Source organism: Phacochoerus africanus, chromosome 13 (assembly GCF_016906955.1).
Source record: "Phacochoerus africanus isolate WHEZ1 chromosome 13, ROS_Pafr_v1, whole genome shotgun sequence".
NCBI classification, from domain to species: Eukaryota; Metazoa; Chordata; class Mammalia; order Artiodactyla; family Suidae; genus Phacochoerus; species Phacochoerus africanus.
This window is the reverse complement of record NC_062556.1, coordinates 17,801,520-17,826,874: the sequence shown is the minus strand read 5'-3', so window position 1 is coordinate 17,826,874 and position 25,355 is coordinate 17,801,520. Positions and strand designations below refer to the sequence as shown.

The window sequence follows — 25,355 nt, the reverse complement described above, 5'->3', positions numbered from 1 at the left end:
TGTTTGTTTCCAGCAGCAAACAAGATGGCCTCTATCACTCAATACTGGCCTACTTGTCATTATAATGATTTAAAAACTCTGCCCATTTAATGAACTAAAAAATGCTGTCTGAACGTTTTGCTTGGTATTTCTTTATCAATGAGAATCAAATTTTTTTCTCATGCTTATCAATCATTTGTATTTCTTCTTTTTGTGTCCTGTTTTTCATATTCTTGGCCTGTTTTTCTACCTTTTATATGCCTTTCTATTTATTTGGAAGAGAACATAGTTGTATATATAGCATATATTTGTTCTAATTGAGTTTTTTTTGGTGTGTGTGTGTGTGTGTGTGTGTGTGTGTGTCTTTTTACCTTTTCTAGGGCCGCACCGGAGGCATATGGAGGTTCCCAGGCTAGGGGTCGAATCGGAGCTGTAGCCACCGGCCTACGCCAGAGCCACAGCAATAGCAGATCTGTGCCACGTCTGCAACCTACACCATAGCTCACAGTAACGCCGGATCCTTAACCCACTGAGCGAGGCCAGGGATCGAACCTGCAACTTCATGGTTCCTAGTTGGATTCGTTAACCACTGAGCCACGATGGGAACTCCTTGAGTTTGTATTTTTTACAAAATTATCTTTTTCTTCACTACCTCACAAAAGTAATAGATGCTCAATGTAAAAACAGGAAAAAATTATAAAACATAGATACCAAAAACTTCCCAATTCATCTTCTCAATTGAGAGTTTTGTATATTCTTCCAAATGTTTTTTCCTATCCATATATTCTGAGTTACATTTCTTTTCAAAATTGGAATCATAGTATTGTTTTTAACTTGATTTTTTCATTTACAATACCTTATAGCTCATTGTCAATAATACTGCTTTATATTTTCTTTCAATAGTTTTACACTTTTGTGACTATATTGTATTATTATTTTTTTAATGGCTGCACCTGTGCATATGGAAATTCCTGGGCCAGGGTTTGTCACAGCTGCAGCAACACCAGATCCTTTAACCCACTGTGCCAGGCTGGGGATCTAACCCATATCTCTGTGGCTACTCGAGCCTGATTCTTTTTTTTTTTTTTTTTTGTCTTTTTGCCACTTTCTTGGGCTGCTCTCAAGGCATATGGAGGTTCCCAGGCTAGGGGTCGAATTGGAGCTGTAGCCACCGGCCTACACCAGAGCCACAGTAATGCGGGATCCAAGCCACGTCTGCAACCTCCACCATAGCTCACGGCAACGCCGGATCCTTAACCCGTTGAGCAAGGCCAGGGATCGAACCCTCAATCTCATGGTTCCTAGTCGGATTCATTAACCACTGCGCCACGATGGGAACTCCTATTGTATTTTTTTAAACATAAAACATTTTACATTTTTATTTAGTCATATCGTTGTCTTTTTTTATGGCAAAGATCTTAATTTTTATGCTTAGAAAGAATGTTCCCAAGCTGGAATTAGAAAAAATTATAGGATTTGTCTTATAGACTTTCAGGAAATTATCCTCATTTTAAGAGACAAGTATACTGTGAAAGAATAAAGACTACTGACACATTTTTATAAACTATAGGAAAAGTAGAAAAACCTTTGCTTGGCAAACAAAAGGGGAAAATATTGTCTTAATGAAATAAAATATATTAAAGTACCTATTTTAAAAGAGTAAAATTCAAGGTATAGTACCATTTAAGCTGGTCTCAACAGCTACTTTGAAATATTTCAAAGAGTGGTACTACTCTTTGAAAGAGAGAATTCTTACTTCCCTAAAACATTCCTGAAAGAAGATAATCACTGGGTTAAGTGCTGGGACTGCAATGATGGGTAAACACAGGTACACAAGCACAGACAAGCTCTGTTCTTATGGATTTTACAGTCAAGTGGGGAGACAAATATTATTATTAAATTATTACACAAATAAATATATAACAACAAACATCAGCATGTACAATAGATGAAGAACAGAGATGGTATGAGATAACTAAGAGGACCTGACCTTGGCCTGGAACATTTTGGAAAGCTAACCTGGGATGTGTCACTTGTGCTGTGCTTAGGGGACAAGGATAAGGAGGAGGAATTTGATAGCTAGTGAGGGGGTTGCATTAGGGAGAGAGGGAACCATAGGTAGGTACTGCAATGCAGAGTTGGAAGGAACGGGAGCCTGAGCAACACAAGGGCTAACTCAGAGGCCTGGAGAGAGGAAGGACTGTGGAGGAAGAAGCGTGCCTCACTAAAGTACTTAAATTTAAAAATAGTGTAACTACAGGCTATGGGTTTATGATCCCTGCTTTATAGGGAATGTGAGAGTCATGAAATAATAGTTGAGGAGTTCGCGCCGTGGCTCAGTTGAAACAAATCTGACTAGCATCCATGAGGACACAGGTTTGAGCCTTGGCCTTGCTCAGTGGGTTAAGGATCTGGTGTTGCCGTGAGCTGTGGTGTAGGTTGAAGATGTGGCTCAGATCTGGTGTGGCTACTGCTCCGGAGGTGGCCAGCAGCTGTTGCTTGGATTCGACCCCTCACTTGGGAACCTCCATATGCTGTGGGTTCTGCACTAAAAAGACCGAAAAAGAGTTGAAGTTCTAATCGTGTCCTAAACCTAAGTGTGAAAGGATTCTAGAACTTAAATGCTGGATACATGAGGATGACCCAACAAGAGTCCCTGAGTTGGAGAAAGAAATGCCAGGTGTGAGCATGATATTACTAAAGGCCAGGGCAAGAGGGCCTTTTGAGGGGGAGGCAGTGATTGCTGCTAAGAGATCAAAAAAAAAAAAAGAGAGAACTGAAAAAAATGTCTGTTGAATTTCACAATGAGGAGGTCAATGACCTTTACAAAATGCCTAACCTGTGCTTCTACTGTATAATGAGTCTAACACATCTTCTGGATTGTCTTTGTCCTTTGCCTGACTGGGAGGAGTGTAGGCAGCTTTAGATTCAGCACAAGTTTCCAGAGATCCAGCCATATTCTAGCAGCAAACAGCATAGTGTTATAAACAGCAAGACAATTAGAAGATAAATACTTCTTTTTTTTTACTGCACCTGTGGCGTATCAAAGTTCCCAGGCCAGGGATGGAACCCGAGTCACAGCAGTGATCTGAGTCATAGCAGTGAAAACACTGGATCCTCAACCTGCTGCGCCATAAGGGAATTCCAAGATAAATACATTTTTGATAGGACATTTAGTACCACATGCTTTAATATCAGACAGACTCAACCTGGTTCATGTTAAAAAACAGAAGCATGGAAAAAAGTTTTAAAACGAGTTCCCATTGTGGCTCAGCAGTTAAGGAACCCAACAAGTGTTGCGAGACACTTGTTTCTACAATATTTTCTTAGCCTCTTTGCTGAAAACTCCATCTTGTCCTGCTTTACTTTACCCCACCTTCCTGCTTGGAAAACAGTCGCAGTGCTGGTAAATGACTTAAGCTTAAGCACAAAGACCTAAAGGCATAAATTATTCATAGGGTCAGCTGAATGAGGGCTTAATGCGTTGGTCTAGGCACACCGGACATGTGCAGATTGGCACACTGTTTGCACAGCATGATACGTCCTCTTAAGAATAAAAGAGGAGGAGTTCCCGACGTGGTGCAGTGGTTAACGAATCCGACTAGGAACCATGAGGTTGCAGGTTCGGTCCCTGCCCTTGTTCAGTGGGTTGACGATCTGGCGTTGCCGTGAGCTGTGGTGTAGGTTGCAGATGCGGCTCAGATCTGCTATTGCTGTGGCTCTGGCGTAGGCCGGTGGCTACAGCTCCAATTCGACCCCTAGCCTGGGAACCTCCATATGCTGCGGGAGCGGCCCAAGAAATAGCAAAAAAAAAAAAAGAATAAAAGAGGAACCTCATAGCCCCAAGGGGTTTGTGAAGGGTCGTCTGCAGGATATGCCTTAGCAAAGAGAACCGAGGTGCAAACCCAGGCATGCTGGGTTGCTGCAGATAGGCACACCGACTGCAGAAGCACAATGGTGATCCTCTAGATGCTATGCATAGATAGCTGATGCCAAGCTTCCTCAAATGCTAACGATTGTTAAATGTCTAAAGGTCAGAATAAAAGCTTAATCAGCAACCGGCTATGTGACTTTTAAAATAACTTTAAAAAAATTGTATCCTGCACCTACAACCCCTTGACATAATCCTAAAAAACACAATAAAAGCAGTTTGGTTTCTTGAGGCAGTGCTCTTGGTCCCTGAGACCTTGAGTCCCCCACTTCCCACCTTTACTTAAGATAAATGTCTCTGTGTCTTGTTTTATGTTAAATTTTTCCTTAAGTTTCACAGCACCTGTTCTTCAGCCCCACCCTGCTGAACTGGTCTCTGCAAACTAGTATCCATGGGGACATGGGTTCGATCCCTGGCCCTGCTCAGCGGGCTAAGGATCCAGCGTTGCCCTGAGCTGTGGTGTAGATTGCAAATGTGGCTTGGATCATGAGTTGCTGTGGCTGTGGCATAGGCCAAGGGCTACAGCTCTGATTTGACCCCTAACCTGGGAACTTCCATATGCTGCAGGTATGGCCCTAAAAAAACAAAATCAAAACAAAACAAAACAGAACAACAACAACAACAAAACCCAGAAGCATTTATTTCTTGTGCAGTGCTGTAGGTAGGTATTTAATAAATTTATATCTTTAGAACCGAAGTTCTATGAGATGTACTACTGCTTTTACTTAAAGAATGTTGAAAGTACAGGAATCTACTAGCCATTGAAAACTATAACAGAAAACTACTGTACCCTTATTTGTAGAAGAAGTGTTCTAAAAATCCCTCATAAACAAGGTGAGAGTAGTTTTCTAAAGTGAAATCATAAAATTTATTATCATAATGGACATTTTCAATGTAAAACTAGAACACTTAATGATTAAAGAACTCTACACAAAGACTCCAAAATAAATTTTACAAATCAAGTTCTCTTAAACAACTGCAAATATTTATACACCAGTAGTCTTTACCTGAATGAGTCATTTCTTAAGGCCTTCAAAAAGTAACTCCTCATCAAGAATAAAATCATACGTGGGTAGGAATTAAATTTAGAAAGATATTTTATTAACATAATTGAATGTAATTATTGTTAAAATATCCAAACAGGAGTTCCCACCTTGGCGCAATGGAAAGAATCTGACTAGGAACTATGAGGTTGTGGGTTGGATCCCTGGCCTTGCTCAGTGGGTTAAGGATCTGGCATTGCTGTGAGCTGTGGAGTAGGTCGCAGATGGGGCTCGGATCCAGCGTTGCTGTGGCTGTGACATAGGCGGGCGGCTACAGCTCTGATTCAGCCCCTAGCCTGGGAATTTCCATATGCCACAGGTACAGCCCTAAAAAAGAAAAAAAGCAAAATACCCACACACACATAATTTCTTTTCAGAGCACTTTAGGAGAATATTTGTCATGGTTAATTCTTTGTACACTACGTTTTATTTATAAATTGAGAATTTTAATAAACAATACATTTGATATTAAATGGTTCAATGGAACTTAATCTAGGCACTTGTACTGTTACGTGCATTTTTGAAAATCTACAGTTTTATTTTATTTATTTATTTATTTATTTTTGTCTTTTTGCCATTTCTTGGGCCACTCCCACGGCATATGGAGGTTCCCAGGCTAGGGGTTGAATCGGAGCTGCAGCCGCCGGCCTACACCAGAGCCACAGCAACGCGGGATCCGAGCCACGTCTGCAACCTACATCACAGGTCAGGGCAACGCCGGATTGTTAACCCACTGAGCAAGGGCAGGGACCGAACCCGCAATCTATAATTTTAAATAATCTTAAAAGTAGTAAAATAAAGAAAATTTCTTCTCCTTTATACCCTGTTATTAGATTAGACTTCTTAAGTTCTGCTTTCATGTTTTTTTTTTTCTGTCTTTTTGCTATTTCTTGGGCCGCTCCCGTGGCATATGGAGGTTCCCAGGCTAGGGGTCAAATTGGAGCTGTAGCCACTGGCCTATGTCAGAGCCACAGCAACTCAGAGCCACAGCAACGCTGGATTCGAGCCGCGTCTGCAACCTACACCACAGCTCACGGCAACGTCGGATCGTTAACCCACTGAGCAAGGGCAGGGACCGAACCCGCAACCTCATGGTTCCTAGTCGGATTCGTTAACCACTGCGCCATGATGGGAACTCCTGCTTTCATCTTCTTAGTGTCACATACACAAATATTCAGTTGCTTCCCATTTCCTACAGAATGAAGTTCAAACTCTTCTGACATTCAAGACATTCCACAATTTGGCTTCAAGTCTATTTCCAAAGTAGGCCATGTTCTTCACTGCCTTGGCATCAGTAAAGCTTTTTCCCACCCTGATCTTGTGTTCCTCACCTCCAGTGTTTTTTCTTTCTCATCTTTAAATCCTACGGTCTTTAAAGGTTCTCTTTGACTTCTGCCTCCCCTGTGAAATCTTCTCAGATGCTTTCATGCCTTCCTCTGAGCTTGTCTTCACCACTCATGTTGGCTCTTAAACAGCCACTATTATGCACTATTTCTGAATTAGTTTATGCTTTTAAAAAAGACTTTCTGTTCAACAAAATGGGAAATTCCTCAATTAGTGCCTAGTACAATCCTAAGTATATAAATATAAGTATATGCTAATATCATCTTAATTTCCTGACATTTTACTTTATTCTTGTAATTTTTCTTTCCATCTACAGAAACAGCACAACCAACTGTTGCTTAAGTGTTTTTCATTCTCTCCCAAAGCTAAGATCTTGCTGTTTCACTCCATTTAATGTGTGAACTGAACTGTATCAGAATTTTGTTCAAACCACAGACCAATATCTTTTAAGTAAATTTGTCTTTTGTGCTAAATGTATTTTTACAGGTAGATTTTTTTTTCTTTTAATGGAATATTTTGAATGTTCAATCAACTTCTCAATTTCAATTGTAGAGTTTCAAAAAATACAGCAAGGTCTTCCTTTCCTTGTGTGAGATTTTCTTCCTTTTCTTCTCCTTTCGCTACGCACAAGGAAGAAGGTAGAGCAGAGGAAAGACATGGACTTTTTAAAAAGCCACCTCAGACTAGGGGTAGAAAAGGAGAAATTATGATGCTACTTCCTCTACTGCATAGGCAGTTTAGCTCTGCTTGAGCCTCATATTTACAAATCCAAAGCAACTGTTATTCAAAACAAGCATGGTTTTTTTTTTCTTCCATATAGCAGTAGCAACCATTTATTAAGTACCTCCTATATGTCAGATACCAGGTTGGTAGCTTTTTTCTCCTTTTTCAGCTGCACCCATGGCATATAATGGAAGTTTGCAGGCCCAGAGATCAAATCCGAGCTGGAGCTGCAACCTACACCACAGCTGCAGCAATGCTGCATCCCTAACCCACTGTGCCAGGCTGGCGATGGAACAGGTGCCTCCACAGAGACAAGCTAGATCATTAACCTGCTATGCCACATCAGGAACTCCTGGTTGCTTTTTATGTTACCTAATTTTCATAATCAAGTGAAACATGATCCTCATTTTACAGAGGAGAAAATTGAGGCTTAAAGATGCTGTCATTTGAACAACTAGTAAATGGCAAAGCTAGAATTTGGATGCAGAACTGATTCCAAAAATCTGTTCTTTTTGCTACACCTTGCAACATCAGTGCCTTGTATTGCCAGGAATTTTTGTTGGGGAATGTTGGGGCTTGCATTCATGACATTGGCAGCTATCAGGAAGGGAAGGACAGCATAATAATGAAATATTGCAATGTATCTGAAGAGGCTCACCAGTACCCTCTCCTGCACACTGTTATTCCAGTCTTAATTATTAGATGTTCCCTATTCTGACAATTTACATTTCAGTGCACATCAAGTTTGGTCCTGTCTCTTTTGTTGTAGAACATCTGATCACATGCCTTGGTAGGTGAAAGGAAAGCTGGTAGAAGACTCAGAACCAAGCCAATGGTATGAAAAAGCCCACGACAGAGAGAATATATGTATAACAAATGTATAACATTAGAAATTCTACCCATAAAAATATATTTATCACAAAAGGCAAACAATAAGACTCCACCTATAGACTTATTGCTGTGCTGACATATGAAATGCAATCTGAAGCTTAGTTTACGTATTTGAAAAAGTCAATAGAAGGAAATTCCAGTGTAACAAGAATTTTGACAAGCCCTCAGTGTTAACTCTAATGGGATCTCATTACATTGTGCCCTTCCAGGAAGGATACAGCTACATATGTAGGTTTTAATCCAGCATTTATTTTCTTTTTCTAGTCACACTATATGTGGTGATTCTTTCATTAGCTGTTTTATTAGAACCATGGGAGGAGAAAGAGGTTACTCTTCCCTATTTTTCTACACTTAAGAGAGTTCAATACAAAATGTTCTCCTAGTAGTTTTTAAAAACCGTCTAGGAGTTCCCGTCGTGGCGCAGTGGTTAACAATCCGACTAGGAACCATGAGGTTGCGGGTCCGGTCCCTGCCCTTGCTCAGTGGGTTAATGATCCGGCGTTGCCGTGAGCTGCGGCGTAGGTTGCAGAAGCGGCTCGAATCCCGCATTGCTGTGGCTCTGGCGTAGGCCGGTGACTACAGCTCTGATTTGACCCCTAGCCTGGGAACCTCCATATGCCGCGGGAGCGGCCCAAGAAATAGCAAAAAGACAAAAAAAAAAAAAAAAAGTCTAAAGATTTCTATGCAGAGTTAACCAGTGTTTTAGATTAAGTTGGGCAGAAATTTACTAACTGTTATCTAATACCAACCAGATACATATAAATATGTATTATATAATTAAAAAGAATAACCTGTGATTTATAAATTAATAACCTTTCACTCTTGTATCATTTTAATATTAGGTATTCAAAATGTTTCTACAATTTAGTTTTGTTTCTTATTTTTATTTTTGGTTTTATTATTATTTTTTTTTTAGGGCCACACCCATGGCATATGGAGGTTCCCAGACTAGGGGTTGAATCAGAGCTGTAGCCACTGGCCTTCACCACAGCCACAGCCACGCCACATCCAAGCCGAATGTACGACCCACGCCACAGCTCACAGCAACTCGGGATCCTCAACCTACTAAGCAAGGCCAGGGATTGAATTTTAGTCCCCATGGTTACTAGTCAGATTGGTTTCTGTGGAGCCAGGATGGGCACTTCTTGTTTTGATTTTTAAAATAACACTTACTCAGCAGAAAATTGGGGTTTTCATTACAGTTACAGTGTTACAGAAAGAACCTGTACCTGGAATCTGATTTCAGAGTCTGAACTCTGTCTCTTGTTTTTCACCTTGGATAAGTCACTTCATCCATTTCCTCATCTATAGGATGAAGATAATAATTTCCATTCCACAGTGTTCTTATGAAGACGAAATGACATAAATATAGGAACTGTTCTACAAATGCAAAATTGGGTTTAAGGGGGACACACACAAATATCTGGACATCTCAGAAGGGAGTGGGGAGGGGCTTTTTATGGGGTTTGAACCAAGCATTTTTAGTCACTGGGTCCAAGAACTATTTGGGGGGTAGGCCTGGAATGCCTTTTACCCCAAATTTTACTTCCAGAACCCAGACTTCCCAAGTGGGGGGTGAACTCAACCCCAGGGCATATTCTGTGATTTTTTTTTCCTTTGCTTCACTTCCTTCAAGAATGCACATTCTGGAGGTGCCATTCTTCCATCTTGGTAATCTTTTTGGAACCACTCATTGGTAAGTGCCTAATGCACTTGATGTTAGACAAGGTCCCTATAAAGGAGGCTGGACGTTCGAATAGCGTCAGGTTAGCGGCAGAGAGTTTAGAGCCACATTAAATTCTTCCTTCTCTCCAAAGGAAAGAGCAGTGGTGTTTTCCCTAAACAGAAATCTTGAATTGGTTTACTAGTGTTCAGCTTAAAGCCTGCAAAGGAATAGGTGCAAGGATGAGGCGGGGTATAATAGTTATCTACTGTGCTTGGGCTCTGGCGGGAGCCTTTGGCTAGAGTCGCTGCGTTACTCACAATACGAGTGCCCGTCCCACCCACCCCTGGCTGTGGGGTGCTAAGCACTCAGGCTTCTCCGTCCCGCCAAGCCGCTGAGGCCGGGCTTCTGATCCTGAGAGATGCAGATGAAGCGGTGTGAAGGGTTGGGCTTTTTTTTTTGTTCCTAAAAATGCAACGAACAAAAAAAAAAGTACAACAATCCAAACCCAACCATCTTGTTGCGCACCGGCTTTCCTCCCAGACAGCTCCATCGGGAAAAAGCGCTTCGCGTCGCCTGCGCTCTGTCCAGGCCAAGCCCACAGGTCTGCGCGATCCACGTCCGCTTCCCGGCGTCCCGGGCACGGCGCTGCGCGGGCGCGCGCAGCCCTTCTGCAAGGAAGAGGAGCAAGCAGTGCGGGGCCCTCCCCTTTTGTAGGCTCACCGCGGGCAGTGGCAGTTGGAGATACCGGAAGGACTCCCGCCTCCCCTCACCCACTCCCTCCACCCGCGGAAAAGTGAGACCCTGGAGACGAACAAAGACAAAACCCGCTGGGGAGGCGGACCGAGGTGCCAGCGCCGGGGGAGGAGGGCGTTGGGGCGGGGCCCGGCCGGCGCCGCGAGTCCATTTTGCGGCCGTTCTCGGCGCGTAACGCGCGGTGCCCGCGGCTGGAGGTCAGGCAGCTGCGTGGCTCCGAGCAATTCCCTTTCAGCGGCCCTGGAGGTCCGAGATAAGTACCCGCTGCCCGTCTTTTACCAGGGAAGGGGGTTGGGGGGACTTGCCCTGGCTGGGAAGGCACCTGCGTGGGTGGGGAGCTGGCGGAGCGCTCGGTTCGCGCTCCAGTCCCAGCATCGCAGCCGAAAGCAGCCGGGCACTCGACCACGGGGTGGGGAGGAGCGGTGTGCGGCCGGGGCCGGGGCAGCACGTCTCGTCTTGTCTCCAGAAAACCTGCTGCGCTACCAAACACGCCCGGTTTCTCTGCTAGCGCCTAGGTATAGCCTACAAAAGAAAAGGCGACCGTGAACCGGAGTCAGAGCACGCGACGACCCTCTGACACTGAACCTGGGAGGCTACTTGGCGCCCGGGGGAGGGCGCCCTAGCCGAGAAGCTCCTTAGCACAAAGATCTCTAGTCTCTCCCATGCTCCTGGCTTTTTCTCCAGGTCCTAATAGGCTGGATCTCCTTGTGGGGGGTGACTGAAAATTCTGAGAATCAGTAAATACTAAGGATTCTGTGCAAATAAATGATTAATACCCCCTTTCTTTGTTCTTTCTTTGCAGTAGCCTTGTCTGATTACCAGTAACGACAAGAAGAAAAAAGAACAAAACCCGATTGCTTTGCCCCGGGAAGTAGTAATCCTGACCAATACACCTGCTTGCAAGAGACGGAGGTAAATCACAAAATTTTAATCTGCATTTTTTAAAAAAGAAAGTGCCCAATTTCTTTAGGCGCAAAACCTTTCAAAATTGAATTCTGTGTAAAATGTATGTTTCTACCCTCCTGGTCTTTGTTCTTTTCATATTTTGTTAAAACTCAGAAAAATAGATTACATACTTGGAAAATTCTTTGTGACAACTGTTTGAAATATATTGTAATCCAAAGATTTATATTGCAAAGGAAAAGAGGCTACAGCAGCATTTTTTTAAATAGTTTTTTTTTCCCCTTCTGTGCAATGCTGCTAGGGCTTCTACAACAGGGATTTAGTTTTCTGACTCAGGAGACCTTTATATAATAGGTATTTTAAAAGCAGAATTTCATTCACATAGCCACTCCCTGTGGTAGACTTGATGGAGCTGCTGATCAACTGGTTATACTTGATGCATTTCTTCATGCTGTCCTGTCTTTCCCTAAAAATACCATCTTTTTGTACCAGCTGATGTACTAAGCCTTCTGGCAAGTCCTTCCATAGCACCAGGTTATTTTCATTCTCTACATTGACTGGTTGCCTGACCCTATTTCTGCCATAGCTATTGTTCATATATGCCTGTTAACATGAACATGCTTTGTATCTGCTATGCTATGTAATACTTTGCCGCCTTTTGAAATTACAGTTCCAGAGAGTCCACCTCTCTTTTAGGATCTTTCTTGGTTAATGCACGCATGCTCTAACTTAATATCGTAAATGTGTATTTATAGTTTTAATAGTATCTGCACACATATGTAATTAGGTCACTTTACATTTATGTTGTTCAGCAGTTTACAAAATTGTCACACATTACTTAACCTTTCCAAGAACATTATGAAGTAGGTACTGTGAAAATCCTCATTCCATAAAGGATAAAACTAGTGCTTCAAGCTAGATATTCAGACACAGGTTCAGTGCTCTTCATCCTTCACTGGGGAGCCTGTTACAGCCTACTTTGTAAAAATTGGAGAATTTTAGAAAGGATTTAGAGAGCTCATGATTAAACTTCCCCATTTGATGAATAAGGATATTGAATTCTTGACCCACTTTCCAGATAGTGCTGAAGTCTAAGAATTGGGAAATTCAGGTCCAATGCTTTACTTGCTGTGTACAGGTTTTTTTTGGGGGTCGGGGGCTCATTTTTTTTCACCTTTAAAGTTAGGTGTTTAAAAGATCTCTAAGATGTTTTTAAGCCCAGTACTTCTGTTTTATTCCTACACCATAACTTTTAGCACCATATATTTTCTATATATTGGTAATATATAGTGCATACTGATATTGCCTTAAAACTCTTTATATTTTAAATTTAAAACAAACAAACAAAAAAAAAAAAGGAGTTCCCGTCATGGCACAGTGGTTAACGAATCCGACTAGGAACCATGAGGTTGCGGGTTCGGTCCCTGCCCTTGCTCAGTGGGTTAACGATCCGGCGTTGCCGTGAGCTGTGGTGTAGGTTGCAGACACTGCTCGGATCCTGGGTTGCTGTGGCTCTGGCATAGGCCGGAGGCTACAGCTCCGATTCGACCCCTAGTCTGGGAACCTCCATATGCCGTGGGAGCAGCCCAAAGAAATAGCAAAAAATAAATAAATAAATTTAGTAGGCACAGTAAAAATGTATGTTTTTTTCTTTTTTTGTTCTTTTTTTTTTAAGTTCTATAAAAGTGTGGTTCTGTTGTAAGGTCAGGAAGTACATGGGTAGGTGAGGTCAGAAGGTGGTATATATCCTTTCTAGAGGGAAACTTGGCCGTCTTTTGAAGAGCCTGAAGAAGGTTCCTACTCTTTGAGCCACCTACCAGTACACTTAAAGGAATCATCTAAGGAAATAATTAGGGCATTAGACTTTTCTGTAGGGTGTTCATTAAAATGTTATAATACCCTTAAAACAATCACATAAGGAATAGCTTTTATGTTTTAGAATTTTAACTGTTGCATTTTAGAAGAATTGATAACAATAGGGGAATGCCTATGATAAAACAAATGAAAAAAGTGGATACAAAGTTATGCTACCAGTTTTCTTTCTTTTGTTTTTTTGTCTTTTGTCTCTTTAGGGCTGCACCTGAGGCATATGGAGGTTCCCAGGCTCCGGGTCTAATCAGAGATGTAGCTACCAGCCTACACCACAGCCACAACAACGCGGGATCCAAGCCATATCTGCGACCTACACCATAGCTCATGGCAATGCAGGATCCTTTTTTTTTTTTTTTTGTCTTTTGTCTTTTTGTTGTTGTTGTTATTGCTATTTCTTGGGCCGCTCCCGCGGCATATGGAGGTTCCCAGGCTAGGGGTTGAATCGGAGCTGTAGCCACCGGCCTACGCCAGAGCCACAGCAACGTGGGATCCAAGCTGCGTCTGCAACCTACACCACAGCTCAGGGCAACGCCGGATCCTTAACCCACTGAGCAAGGGCAGGGACCGAACCCGCAACCTCATGGTTCCTAGTCGGATTCATTAACCACTGCGCCACGATGGGAACTCCGCAATGCAGGATCCTTAACCCACTGAGCGGGGCCCGGGATCGAACCCAAAACCTTACAGTTCCTATTTGGATTTGTTTCTGCTGCGCCATGATGGGAACTCATATATATTCTTAAAATATATGTGTGCACAAACATACACAGGATTGGAAGAAATATGCCAAAGTAATATTTGCAATAATATACCAAAATAGGGTGGTTAGTCTTTGCTGATGTGATCATGGGTAATTTTTTCCTGTATTTTCTATGATCACAAATTACTTTTATCATTTTAGAAAAACAAAATCCAATTGCATGGACTAGGGAGTGGGGGAAGGAAGGATTGGGAATTTGGGATTAGCAGAGGCAAAGTATTAAACACAGAATGAATAAACGACAAGGTTCTACTGTATAGCAGAGGGAACTATATTCAATATCCTGTGATAAACCATAATGGAAAACCATAATGGAAAAGAATATAAAAAAGGATGTATACTGAGTTACTTTGCTATACAGCACAAATTAACACAACATTGTAAATCAACTGTACTTCTGTACTTCAATGAAATTTTTTTAAAAAACCTAAGCCAAACAAAAAAACAAAACAAAAAAATCCAATTGCATGGATAACTTATCCAACTTCGCTTGCTGTCAGCCTTCCATGTCCTTTTGTAAGGCATTTATTACACCTTTTAGAGTGATCATATCTTTGTAAATATGCTGTATTTCTGAATTTAGGGCAGGAATTGGCTTTTGGCTTATATTTCCTCTTTTTATTTTTATTTATTTATTTTTTGTCTTTTTGCCATTTCTTGGGCCGCTCCCGCGGCATATGGAGGTTCCCAGGCTAGGGGTTGAATCGGAGCTGTAGCCACCAGCCTACGCCAGAGCCACAGCAACGCGGGATCCGAGTCGCGTCTGCAACCTACACCACAGCTCAGGGCAACGCCGGATCCTTAACCCACTGAGCAAGGGCAGGGACCGAACCCGCAACCTCATGGTTCCTAGTCGGATTCGTTAACCACTGCGCCACGACGGGAACTCCCATCCTCTTTTTATATATCACTAGATCATTGGATTTTTTGTTATTCATGAAAGACACTGCCATTGTCATTACTTTGCCTTGGGACTCTAGATAACTAGAATGGTACTAGAGGAATAGTATTCATAACAGTTAACCAAAAATAGGTGTCCTCCGACATACAGAATAGTTATATTTCAGTTAAGCCTTCTCTAAGTGGCTTTTTTTTTTTTGTCTTTTGTCTTTTCTAGGCCACACCCATGGCATATGGAGGTTCCCAGGCTAAGGGTTGAATTGGAGCTGTAGCCGCTGGCCTATGCCACAGTACACCACAGCTCACGGCAATGCTGGCTCCTTAACCCACTATGTGAGGCCAGGGATTGAACCTGCAACCTCATGATTCCTAGTCGGATTCGTTAACCACTGAGCCATGACGGGAACTCCTAAGCCTTCTCTAAAGCAAATTCCTGTAATGTAAACTAATTCATTTCCATTATAGGTGTAGATCCATTTCTACAGAAAAATTGAACTTAAAAGTTTTGCCAGTAGGTTAAATTATTGTCTTTCCTATAGCATAAGTTCTGCAAGTACATCCTACTTGGCAATAGCCTGGTTTCCCACTTAAAACTCCCAGAGGATGTCTTCTTTTCTTCCCTTGCACGTGTGTAGTATTGGATATGAGCGAGGAGTTCCACCACCGGTATGTAGAGTATAGCCAACCTAAAAATTGCTTAGCTTTCTACTTGAAATATTTTCAAGGTTTACTTAGAATAAAATGGGTATGTAACTCTGCACTGAGCAAAGGGAAGTTTGTTTATACATTTCCATCTCAGAAGTTCTAATTAGTTGGTAAGTAGTGCTTGTCAGTTATCCACTAAATACCTGTTTTCACTTGGCACAGTATTACGTACTATGTAAATAATATCACTAATTTAGATAGATCTAGCTTGCTATGTAGAAATGCTTGACTTTGACAGTACTTTCTGAAAGCTGGAATTAACCTCAAATGCAAAGCTAGTTAATGAAAATTTTTTAGTAGATACCTCTGTTGGGGGTAATTATTTAGATTAATGATTGCCAAGTTTAGTGTTGTGTAAGAAGACAGTTTGGTCTGTGGGTAAAATTTTGCCACCTTCATTTAAACCTGTTTACTTTTTTCTTTTTTTCTTTTTTTTGCTTTTTAGGGCCCCACCTGTGGCACATGGAGTGTCCCAGGCTAGGGGGCCAATCAGCGCTACAGCTGCCAGCCTACACCACAGCCACAGCAATGTCAGATCTGAGCCATGTCTTCCACCTACACCACAGCTCACAGCAACACTGGATCCTTAACCCACTGAGCGAGGCCAGGGATGGAACCTGCAACTTCATGGTTTCCAGTTGGATTCATTTCTGCTGTGCCACAGTGGGAACTCCAAACCTGTTTACATTTATTTTGGAGAAAAGAAACCAGACATTTCTGGTTTATAATAGCTCTGCAGAAGTCAGTAGTCCCAATTTAAGTTAATTTTAACTCTTAACAGGTAAAGATCAATAATCCGGGTCTGGTTGATACCAGAGTAGGAGAATAATTTAGGCTCAAATTCAGATACTCATTTTATTCAAATTGATTTCATCTGGGTGGGAGAGACTGGCATTCACCACCACTTGGTGTCCTCATAGATTTCTCGGTAGTTGTACATAAATGGGATGGGGATATCTGATCTAGCTGGCGTCCTGAAACTGTTGATTTATATGATTACAGAATAATATCTTGGGTGATTATTAGGTGACACAGGGAAAAGAAAAAAGGAAAAGATGAGTAAGGTAAGGAGGAGGGTAGGAGATAAGGAGAGAATAAAAGGAAATCAAAGATTTATTTCTTGAAATAGTGTGGGGAAGATGAATTTTAAAAAGAATAAACGGGAGTTCCCGTTGTGGCTCAGTGGTTATTGAACCTGACTAGTTTCCTGGCCTCGCTCAGTGAATAGGGATCCGGTGTTGTCGTGAGCTGTGGTGTAGGTTGCAGACATGGCTCAGGTCTGGCGTTGCTGTGGTGTAGGCCAATGGCTACAGCTCTCATTCAACCCCTAGCCTGGGAACTTCCATATGCCTTGAGTGCAGCCCTAAAAAGATAAAAGACAATAAATAAATAAATAAACAGGAGTTCCTGTTGTGGTTCAGTAGATTAAGAACCCAATATAGTGTCTGTGAGGATTCGAGTTTGATCCCTGGTTTTGTTCAGTGGGTTAAGGATCCAGCATTGCTGGTAAGTGTGGCATAGCTTGCAGTTGCAGCTGAGATCCAGTGTTGCTGTGGCTGTGGTATAGGCTGGCAGCTGCAGCTCTGATTTGACCCCTAGCCTGGGAACTTCCATATGCTGCAGGTGGGGCCATAAAAAGAAAAAAAAAAAAAAAGAATAAACAAAGCAGAGAGTCAGGGCAAAAATAGTGGCACAGAGAATAGAATGAAGGAAAGGAAAAAAAATTTTTTTTGAGTTTGGACTATGAAGGTAATAATGACCTAGTTTTTATATTCTTGGGAATGTAACCTTGGTCCCAAAACTTGTGAACTTTCTGAGTAGGTGGGCTTTCCAAGCTGCTGGACCTTCTGTGCTAGATTTATTTTGCCCTACTTAGCAGGAATCCTACTTAATTTTATGGCTATACCTTTGGCATATGGAAGTTCCAGAGTCAGGGAATGAATCTGAGCTGCAGCCGTGACCCTATCCCCACTGTGCCAGGCGGAGGATCAAAATGCACCTCTGCAGCAACCCACGGCACTGCAGTCGGATTCTTAACCCATTGCCCCAAGGTGGGAACTCCTGGCTTTTTCATTTTTAATATTCTGGTTGTTGTGTTACTGTTTGCATTTGTAGAGATTGTTGTTGCTATCTACCCACTCAAGGTAGGATAGATAAAACAGTTTTTGTAGTCTTCCTTGGGTGTGGATATCTTGAAAATTTGCTTGAAAATAAACCTATGCTAGTGCTACACAACTGTGCATTTGTCAAAACTCATAGAACTGTGTACCAAAAAGAGTGAATTTTATTCTACATAAATTAAAAAATATATTTTAATGTACAAATATGGTAGGAAAATTAAGTTGAAAACCAGAGAGGTGGCAGACAACTAGGTATATATTTGGTTACTTTGTTGGTATAAAACTTGGGAAATTTTTAATTGGTGGGAAGATAGATTTTTATGCTTCAAAATTTAGACTTTAGAAACACATTTGAAGGAAGAAATGAATCTTGGAAAACTTGTTTGCCTTTGTACTTAATTTATTGTTAATGACCAGCAAACAATAATTTAATTCCCATTAAGTTTCTTGATGTCTTATTGGGAAAAAAAAATGTCCCCCAAAAGAGGGGATATTACATACGTAGTTTCTTCAAAGGAGTAAGCTTAATTGATTTAGATTTTTATCTGTTGGCCATACTTTAAGAAAAGGATCTAGAAGTTCCTTTACTGTGAAGCACAGCCTTCACTTAGACTGAAAATCTTATTATGTATTTTCCTTTAAAACCTTTAAGGCAACAAATCTGCCATGGTTTCTTGGATTCTTAGGCTAATATGTCTCAATTTTCAAAGTCAGCTGTGGTCACATAGTTTTGTCATAAAGGTTTGAGTATAAAGCTAAGAAAAGAAAATAGAGTTAGTTTTAATATGAATGAAAATGAGAATCTTTATAAACCAAAATTTCTAAGTCGTATCACTAAAAACAGAAAAATAGGATCTACTCTGATTTTTCATGCAGTTGTTGTTGTTTTTTTAAGGGTCTTTCTAAATAGTAATTTTTTTCCTCTGGTCCATTTTAAGAGCTATACGTTGATTATGGCTTTGGGATAGCTGTTTATTATTTCTGAATTTTCCTGTGTGTGACATTTTCCTTTTGATCATATTTGATCCCTTAAAATTCTTCTTGGCCCCAACTGCAGTATTCTTCTCAGTTTTCTTCAAAGTTTCTCTTTGTCTTGGGTGTCCTTTTTCTCCTCATTGCCAAAACACTTGGTATCTTTTGCTTTTCTTCTTATTTAATATGCTTGTATAGGATTCTCTGGAAAAACTAACCTTGCAAGGATGAGTAAATCAGGTTTACTTTATTGAATGCTGCCACTACTGCTTTCCTATTTCTCCTGTTTACTCTAAAATCTAGCCTTAGCATAGAATTTTTAGGTGAAAGATGATAGAGAGCAGTGGAGTTGATAAAGTGTAGAACCAGGACTAGGGATGGAGGATCATCAAAAGTTTTCCTCCTTTGTTCTGAAGGGTCAGAATGTTTTACAGCTGCTTGATAATTTCTCTTAGCACGCTAACCTCATTCTCTATAGGTATTCTCTTCCCAATGCTTTTCAAAGTTTGTATGATTTCTCATGCCACAAAATATTTTTTAGAAAAATAAGCTCACCATACATCTTTGCCATAAGACACTAAACTTGATAGAATACTCTTTCAGTTAATTCTATATCTATGTGTATTATTTATTATACATGTATTACACTTAATATAAAACCAGAAGCTAATTAGTCCTGCAATCTGAACTTGTCCTTTTTTTTTTTTTTTTTTTTGCCATGCCTGGAATGTGGAAGTTTCTGGAACAGGGATGGAACCTGCACTACTGCTATAACTGGAGCCACTGCAGTGACAACGCCGGGTCCTTAACCCACTGAACCTTCAGGGAACGCCTGAGCTTATTTTTTAAATACTATTTATCTTCTAGATTGTAGCTCCAATTGTGATTCTTAAAATTACTGTCAAAAGTTACTTACTTTTGGTTATAAGATGGCACACAGATTGTTAGACCTTATTTTATTTATTAACTTGGTGAAAATGTAATACATATATCCCTCAGTAAACTGAAGAAGGACATATTTATCACTATTTTTGGTTTTAAAACTTTAGGGAAGGAGGAGTTCCCGTCATGGCGCAGTGGTTAACGAATCTGACTAGGAACCATGAGGTTTCGGGTTCGGTCCCTGCCCTTGCTCAGTGGGTTAAGGATCTGGCATTGCCGTGAGCTGTGGTGTAGGTTGCAGACGCAGCTCGGATCCTGCATTGCTGTGGCTCTGGCGTAGGCCGGTGGCTACAGCTCCGATTCAACCCCTAGCCTGGGAACCTCCATATGCCGCGGGAGCGGCCCAAGAAATAGCAACAACAACAACAACAAAAAAGACAAAAGACAAAAAAAAACCAAAAAAAAAACCAAAAAAAAACTTTAGGGAAGGAGTTCCCATTGTGGCTCAGCAGTAACGAACCTGACTAGTATCCTTGAGGATGTGGGTTCAAACCCTGGCCCCACTCAGTAGGTTAAGGATCCGGCATTGCTGTGCGCTACAGTGTAAACTGCATTTGTGGCTCAGATCTAGCATTGCTGTGGCTGTGGTGTAGGCTGGCAGCTCCGACTTGACCTCTAGCCTGGGAACTTACATATGCCACGGGTGCGGCCCTAAAAGAAAAAAAAAAAGAATAAATTTGCAGGAGTTCCCACTGTGGCACAGTGGGTTAAGAACCCTATTGCAGGTACAGATTGCCATGAAGTGTGGGTTTAACGCCCAGCCCATTGCAGTAGGTTAAAGGACCATGCATTGCCGCAGCTGTGGCTTGGAACTTCAATATGCTTTGGATGTAAACATTCAAAAAAAAAGAATAAACTTGCTTTGAGAAACGGTATACTGTAGCTCAGAAATCTCAAATATTCTGGTCACAGGACCCCATTTCACTCCTAAAAATTGAGGCTTCCAAGAGCTTTTGTTTATATGTGTATTATATATAAATATTTACTCTATTAGAAATTAAAACTGAGAAAAAATATAACTCATTTAAAATAACAATGATAAACCTGTTATATGTTAACATAAACTGAAAAATAACTTTTTCAAAACAGTTGTGAGAAGGGTGGCATTGTTTTACATACTTATAGAGGTCTTTAATGAATTGCTATTTAATAGAAAACTGGAGTCTTTTATCTGCTTCTGCATTGCACTCATTGCAGTAAGTCATTTTGGTTGAAGTACCCAAAAAACAGAATCTGGTTTGGCCTTGCGCAGATAGGAAGTTGGTGAAGGGAAGAATATTTTAATGGCCTTTTCGGATAACTGTGGATCTTCTTTGATATTATACCAAAACACAACAAGTGGTAGTTCCTTAAAAGTTAGTTACAGTATGGAATCCGAAATCATGTTTTTGAACATAATGGCTTTATGATCTTTCACCCATGCGTGATGTGTAATATGCATTGGTGACTTGAACAAATTAGTTCACTATGTAATGTAGATCTCCAAATAGTAACATACTTCATTTACACAATGATCTCTCCCCTAAAAAACCTAAAACCCACATTTGTCAATATCAACACATTTGATTTGAAAAGTCTTTAAGCTCTTAAGTAGCAAGTATGTTTTCCAAAACCCAATTTTCACTCCAAAAATTGATCTTTATCCTTGGCAAGAAATACTATCATTTGTTTTCCTTGAGGTGATGGGCTCATTTTGTTCATTTTCAAGAACATGTCCGCCAGGGGTTCCTGCTGTGGTGCAGTGGGTTAAGGATCAGGCATGTCTCTGTGGAGGCGCCAGTTAGATCCCCAGCCCAGCACAGTGGGTTAAGGATCTGGCGTTGCTGCAGCTGTGGTGTAGGTTGCAGCTCTGGCCTGGATTCGATCCCTGGCCTGGGAACTTCCCGAAAAAAAAAGGAAAGAAAGTCTGCACAGCCATAATTTGTCATTTGTTGTTGCAAGTAAAAATGCTGTTCCATGAACGCAACAGCTGGTTGAGGGTGCAACTCAATCACCTAATTGCTTTTCCTCCAAACAGTATCTGCTGGTATGCAACATAAGTGCTTGGCGTTTACTTCATATTTTGTTACACAAGATATTAAAGAGACATGTACACAAGGATCAAGATTTAATAAAATGAATGATTTTTACTGCTTCATCCAGAACATTGTAAATTAACACTGGCTGCCCCCACCCATGCCCCATTGTGGGTGTGTGGTGGTGAAGAATACAGTGACCAAGAGTCCAGTTTGGTGCTACCTCTTGCCTTGTTTGACTCTTGCTAGGGCTCCAGCAGTGTCTCCTCACTATTGCTTTTACAGTACATTGTCAACATTGTGCCAAAAGTAAATAACATCTTAGTATTACTATGAAAATAGAATTGTCCTCACAGATGCCCTGGAATGGTCTTAGGGACCCTTCTGCCTACCAGGTCCTGAGAACTTAACTGCTCTAGACAGCATAAGTGGCTTTGATTACTATTACAGTGGTTTTAAATATTCATTTAATTCTCTAGGGAAGAATGATAATTTTAATAATTGTAATCTTACTTTTGAAATAGAAAAATATGCCAATTTTTAATAAAAGTCTACATGAGACTACATGCTTAGATTTATATTCTGTGCTTTTTTCTTTAAATAGCATACCATTTTATAATTGTGGGCCCAGACTAAAGAACTCATTCTTTTCAGACACTGAGTGGCTTTGTTTCTGACAGCTAGTAGTCAGCTCTGTTTTAAAACAAGCAGTTGGGTTCTGCTGGCTCAACTTGCAGTTGTCCTAGTCCTAACCCTGTCTCAGCCAAAGACTGTTGTTGGAAAGCCCACACAAAGGCCTTGTGTACAGGGAGTCCTACTAATAAGGAGCATATTTGAGTCCCAGCAGATTAAATCTGCTTTGGTGTGCATTCCCTTCCTAAATTTTTTTATTTCCTTTGTTTGACTGGTTATTTCAGTGAAAGATCATTTGTGATGACTGTAAAGATAGTTTCTTCTAATTATTCCATAGTCTGGAGGGGATCACTGGATGTAAAATGAAATGTTTCTTTCTCTCTGGTAGGAGATGTGATGGAGCTGCTGGAAGAAGATCTCACGTGCCCAATCTGTTGCAGTCTGTTTGATGATCCTCGAGTTTTGCCTTGTTCACACAACTTCTGCAAAAAATGCTTAGAAGGGCTCTTAGAAGGGAATGTGCGGAATTCACTGTGGAGATCATCTCCATTCAAGTGCCCCACATGCCGTAAGGAAACTTCAGCTACCGGAGTCAATAGCCTACAGGTTAATTACTCCCTCAAGGGTATCGTGGAAAAGTATAACAAGATCAAGATCTCTCCCAAAATGCCAGTGTGCAAAGGACACTTGGGGCAGCCTCTCAACATTTTCTGCCTGACTGACATGCAGCTCATTTGTGGGATCTGTGCTACTCGTGGTGACCACACCAAGCATGTCTTCTGTTCTATTGAAGATGCCTATGCTCAGGAAAGGAATGCCTTTGAGTCCCTCTTCCAGAGCTTTGAGACCTGGCGTCGGGGAGATGCTCTTTCTCGCTTGGATACCTTGGAGACTAGCAAAAGGAAATCTCTACAGTTACTGACTAAAGATTCAGATAAAGTGAAGGAGTTTTTTGAGAAGTTACAACACACATTAGATCAAAAGAAGAATGAAATCCTGTCTGACTTTGAGACCATGAAACTTGCAGTTATGCAAGCCTATGACCCAGAGATCAACAAACTCAACACCATCTTGCAGGAACAGCGAATGGCATTTAACATTGCTGAGGCTTTCAAAGATGTATCAGAACCCATCGTATTTCTGCAACAGATGCAGGAGTTCCGGGAGAAAATAAAAGTAATCAAGGAAACTCCTTTGCCTCCCTCTAATTTGCCCACAAGCCCTTTAATGAAGAACTTTGATACCAGTCAATGGGAAGACATAAAACTAGTAGATGTGGATAAACTTTCTTTGCCTCAAGACACTGGCACATTCATTAGCAAGATTCCTTGGGGCTTTTACCAGTTATTTGTGGTAGTCATTCTTCTTGGCCTTCTCATTTTCTTCAGTCCTACCATATTCCTCGAATGGTCTTTATTTGATGAAATCACAACTTGGAAAGACAGTCTTTCAAACTTTAGTTCTTATCTGACTAAATCAGCTGATTTTGTAGAACAATCAGTTTTTTACTGGGAACAGTTGACAGATGGGTTTTTCATTTTCAGTGAAAGACTGAAGAATTTTACTTTGGTGGTGCTGAACAATGTGGCAGAATTTGTGTGCAAATATAAACTATTATAAAATCTGTTTCAAGGACATAGTTCTGTGTCTTTTGTTAGAAATTTGATAGAATACAGAGTGGTAGAGTTCAGATGTGTGGTCAAGATTCCAGTGAGATATCTTCCTCCAAAAGTATACCTTTCAAAAATAATGTCTTATACATGTCTTTGAAATTAGGTAGCATAAAGATAAAAGTGAAATTTAATAGTGTAGGCCCAAACCTTCCTTCCTTTTTAGAGTGCTTTTGAAATACGCATCCTGTCCCCAATATTGGTTGTGTTTTTGTTACGAAAAAAGGGGAGGTGAGAGCACACAATTTAGTATTGTACTGATGAGGTAGTATCATAATGATTGTTCTTAAGCATGTAATAAAGACTACTCTTGTAAAGCCACTTTTTTTGGAGAGTGTACATTCTTTAAAAAGGGATTCAGATGTGATGGATTCCCAACTTTTTCTGCAGAGGGTTGATTTTCTTTTTTCTGATATAGTGTAAATCTCATGTAACCAAAAACTGGCATTTTCTTTACTAAGTTTACATTTTTAGGAGGGTAGAGTTTTATTTCAACTTGCCATTTATCTGCTTAGGTTTTGTAAATTTATCATGAAAGGAATTTGGTGGTAAACTACAAAAGTGTTAGGCAGTTGTACAAGCAAAGGCACAGGTTACAAAAAAAAAGGACATGGCAAGAGCAGGAAATGGGAAAGACTCTTTTTTACTGGCAGCTAGGTATTGTCCCAAAGTATCAATGGCAACTGTCCAGCCAGTTGATGCACTTGTTTAAGACCTTTTTTCTCTTTTTGGCCATATCAGCAGCATGTGGAAGTTCCCAGGGCCAGGGATCAAACCCGTGCCACAGCAGCAACCCAAGCCCTAGCAGTGACAACACTGGATCCTTAATCTCCTGTGTCACCAGGAACTCCAAAGAATTTTTTTTAAGAGTAGTAAGCCTAATTTGACAGTCAGATAGCAAAGTACATAGCAATCAGCTAAACACTAATGCTGTCCTATCTGTTCACAGGAGATTAAGATGCCCTATCTCTCACAGGACAAAACACTTAATTTTTTCACCGAGTTTAGAATTCACATGAAAACAAGAAGTGACTTATCTTAGAACTGCTTTCAGTCAATCTTATTTCTGTCATGGGACAAGACATTCCTTTGACAGCCCAGAGTATCTTTACCCAAATCCATTAGTTTGGGTGAGAGAAAATAACACAAGCAGGGACTGGAGAGAAAGGTGGCAACTAAATTTAAAGTACGGAAGAATCATTCTAGCTATGAGAAGAGTCAAAGCTGCTAGTTGAGCTAATGGTTCCCTCGTCCCCAACTGATGGCCCATGATTTAGTCACTAAATTGCTAAAGAAATAATAAGACAATATTTCTCTGTAAATCCTACCTCTCCCATATGGACTCACAGCAGATAAGAGATCTGGGGAGGGGAATACTTTTCTGCTCCTGATATTTTTTTTTTTTTGGCCATGCCCACCACATGTAGAAGTTCCCAGGTCAGGGACTGAACCTGCACCATGGCAGCAACCTGAGCCACTGAACACTGGTTCCTTAATCCACTGTGCCACAAGGGAACTCCCTGTATATATATT

General features: G+C 40.9%; 1 protein-coding gene across 3 annotated transcripts; it reads left to right on the top strand.

Annotated features, from left to right (window-relative positions):
* The first annotated feature begins 10,077 nt into the window (after window positions 1-10,077).
* On the top strand, window positions 10,078-24,143 carry TRIM13 (tripartite motif containing 13). Of its 3 annotated transcripts, none has more exons than XM_047756394.1 (3): window positions 10,078-10,422; window positions 11,133-11,242; window positions 22,541-24,143. In XM_047756394.1, exon 3 carries the CDS (start codon window positions 22,549-22,551, stop codon window positions 23,770-23,772), a length of 1,224 nt encoding a protein of 407 aa, XP_047612350.1. In that variant the 5' UTR covers window positions 10,078-10,422; window positions 11,133-11,242; window positions 22,541-22,548; the 3' UTR covers window positions 23,773-24,143. The 3 variants fall into 3 exon arrangements, with proteins under 3 accessions (XP_047612350.1, XP_047612351.1, XP_047612352.1); XM_047756395.1 differs by having other exon boundaries at window positions 10,078-10,576; XM_047756396.1 differs by lacking the exon at window positions 10,078-10,422 and adding an exon at window positions 10,589-11,014.
* The last annotated feature ends 1,212 nt before the right edge of the window (window positions 24,144-25,355 follow it).

What these genes read in the sequence shown, in the direction of transcription:
- TRIM13 (XM_047756394.1), top strand. Translation starts at nt 22,549, where the DNA reads ATGGAGCTGCTGGAAGAAGATCTCACGTGCCCAATCTGTTGCAGTCTG.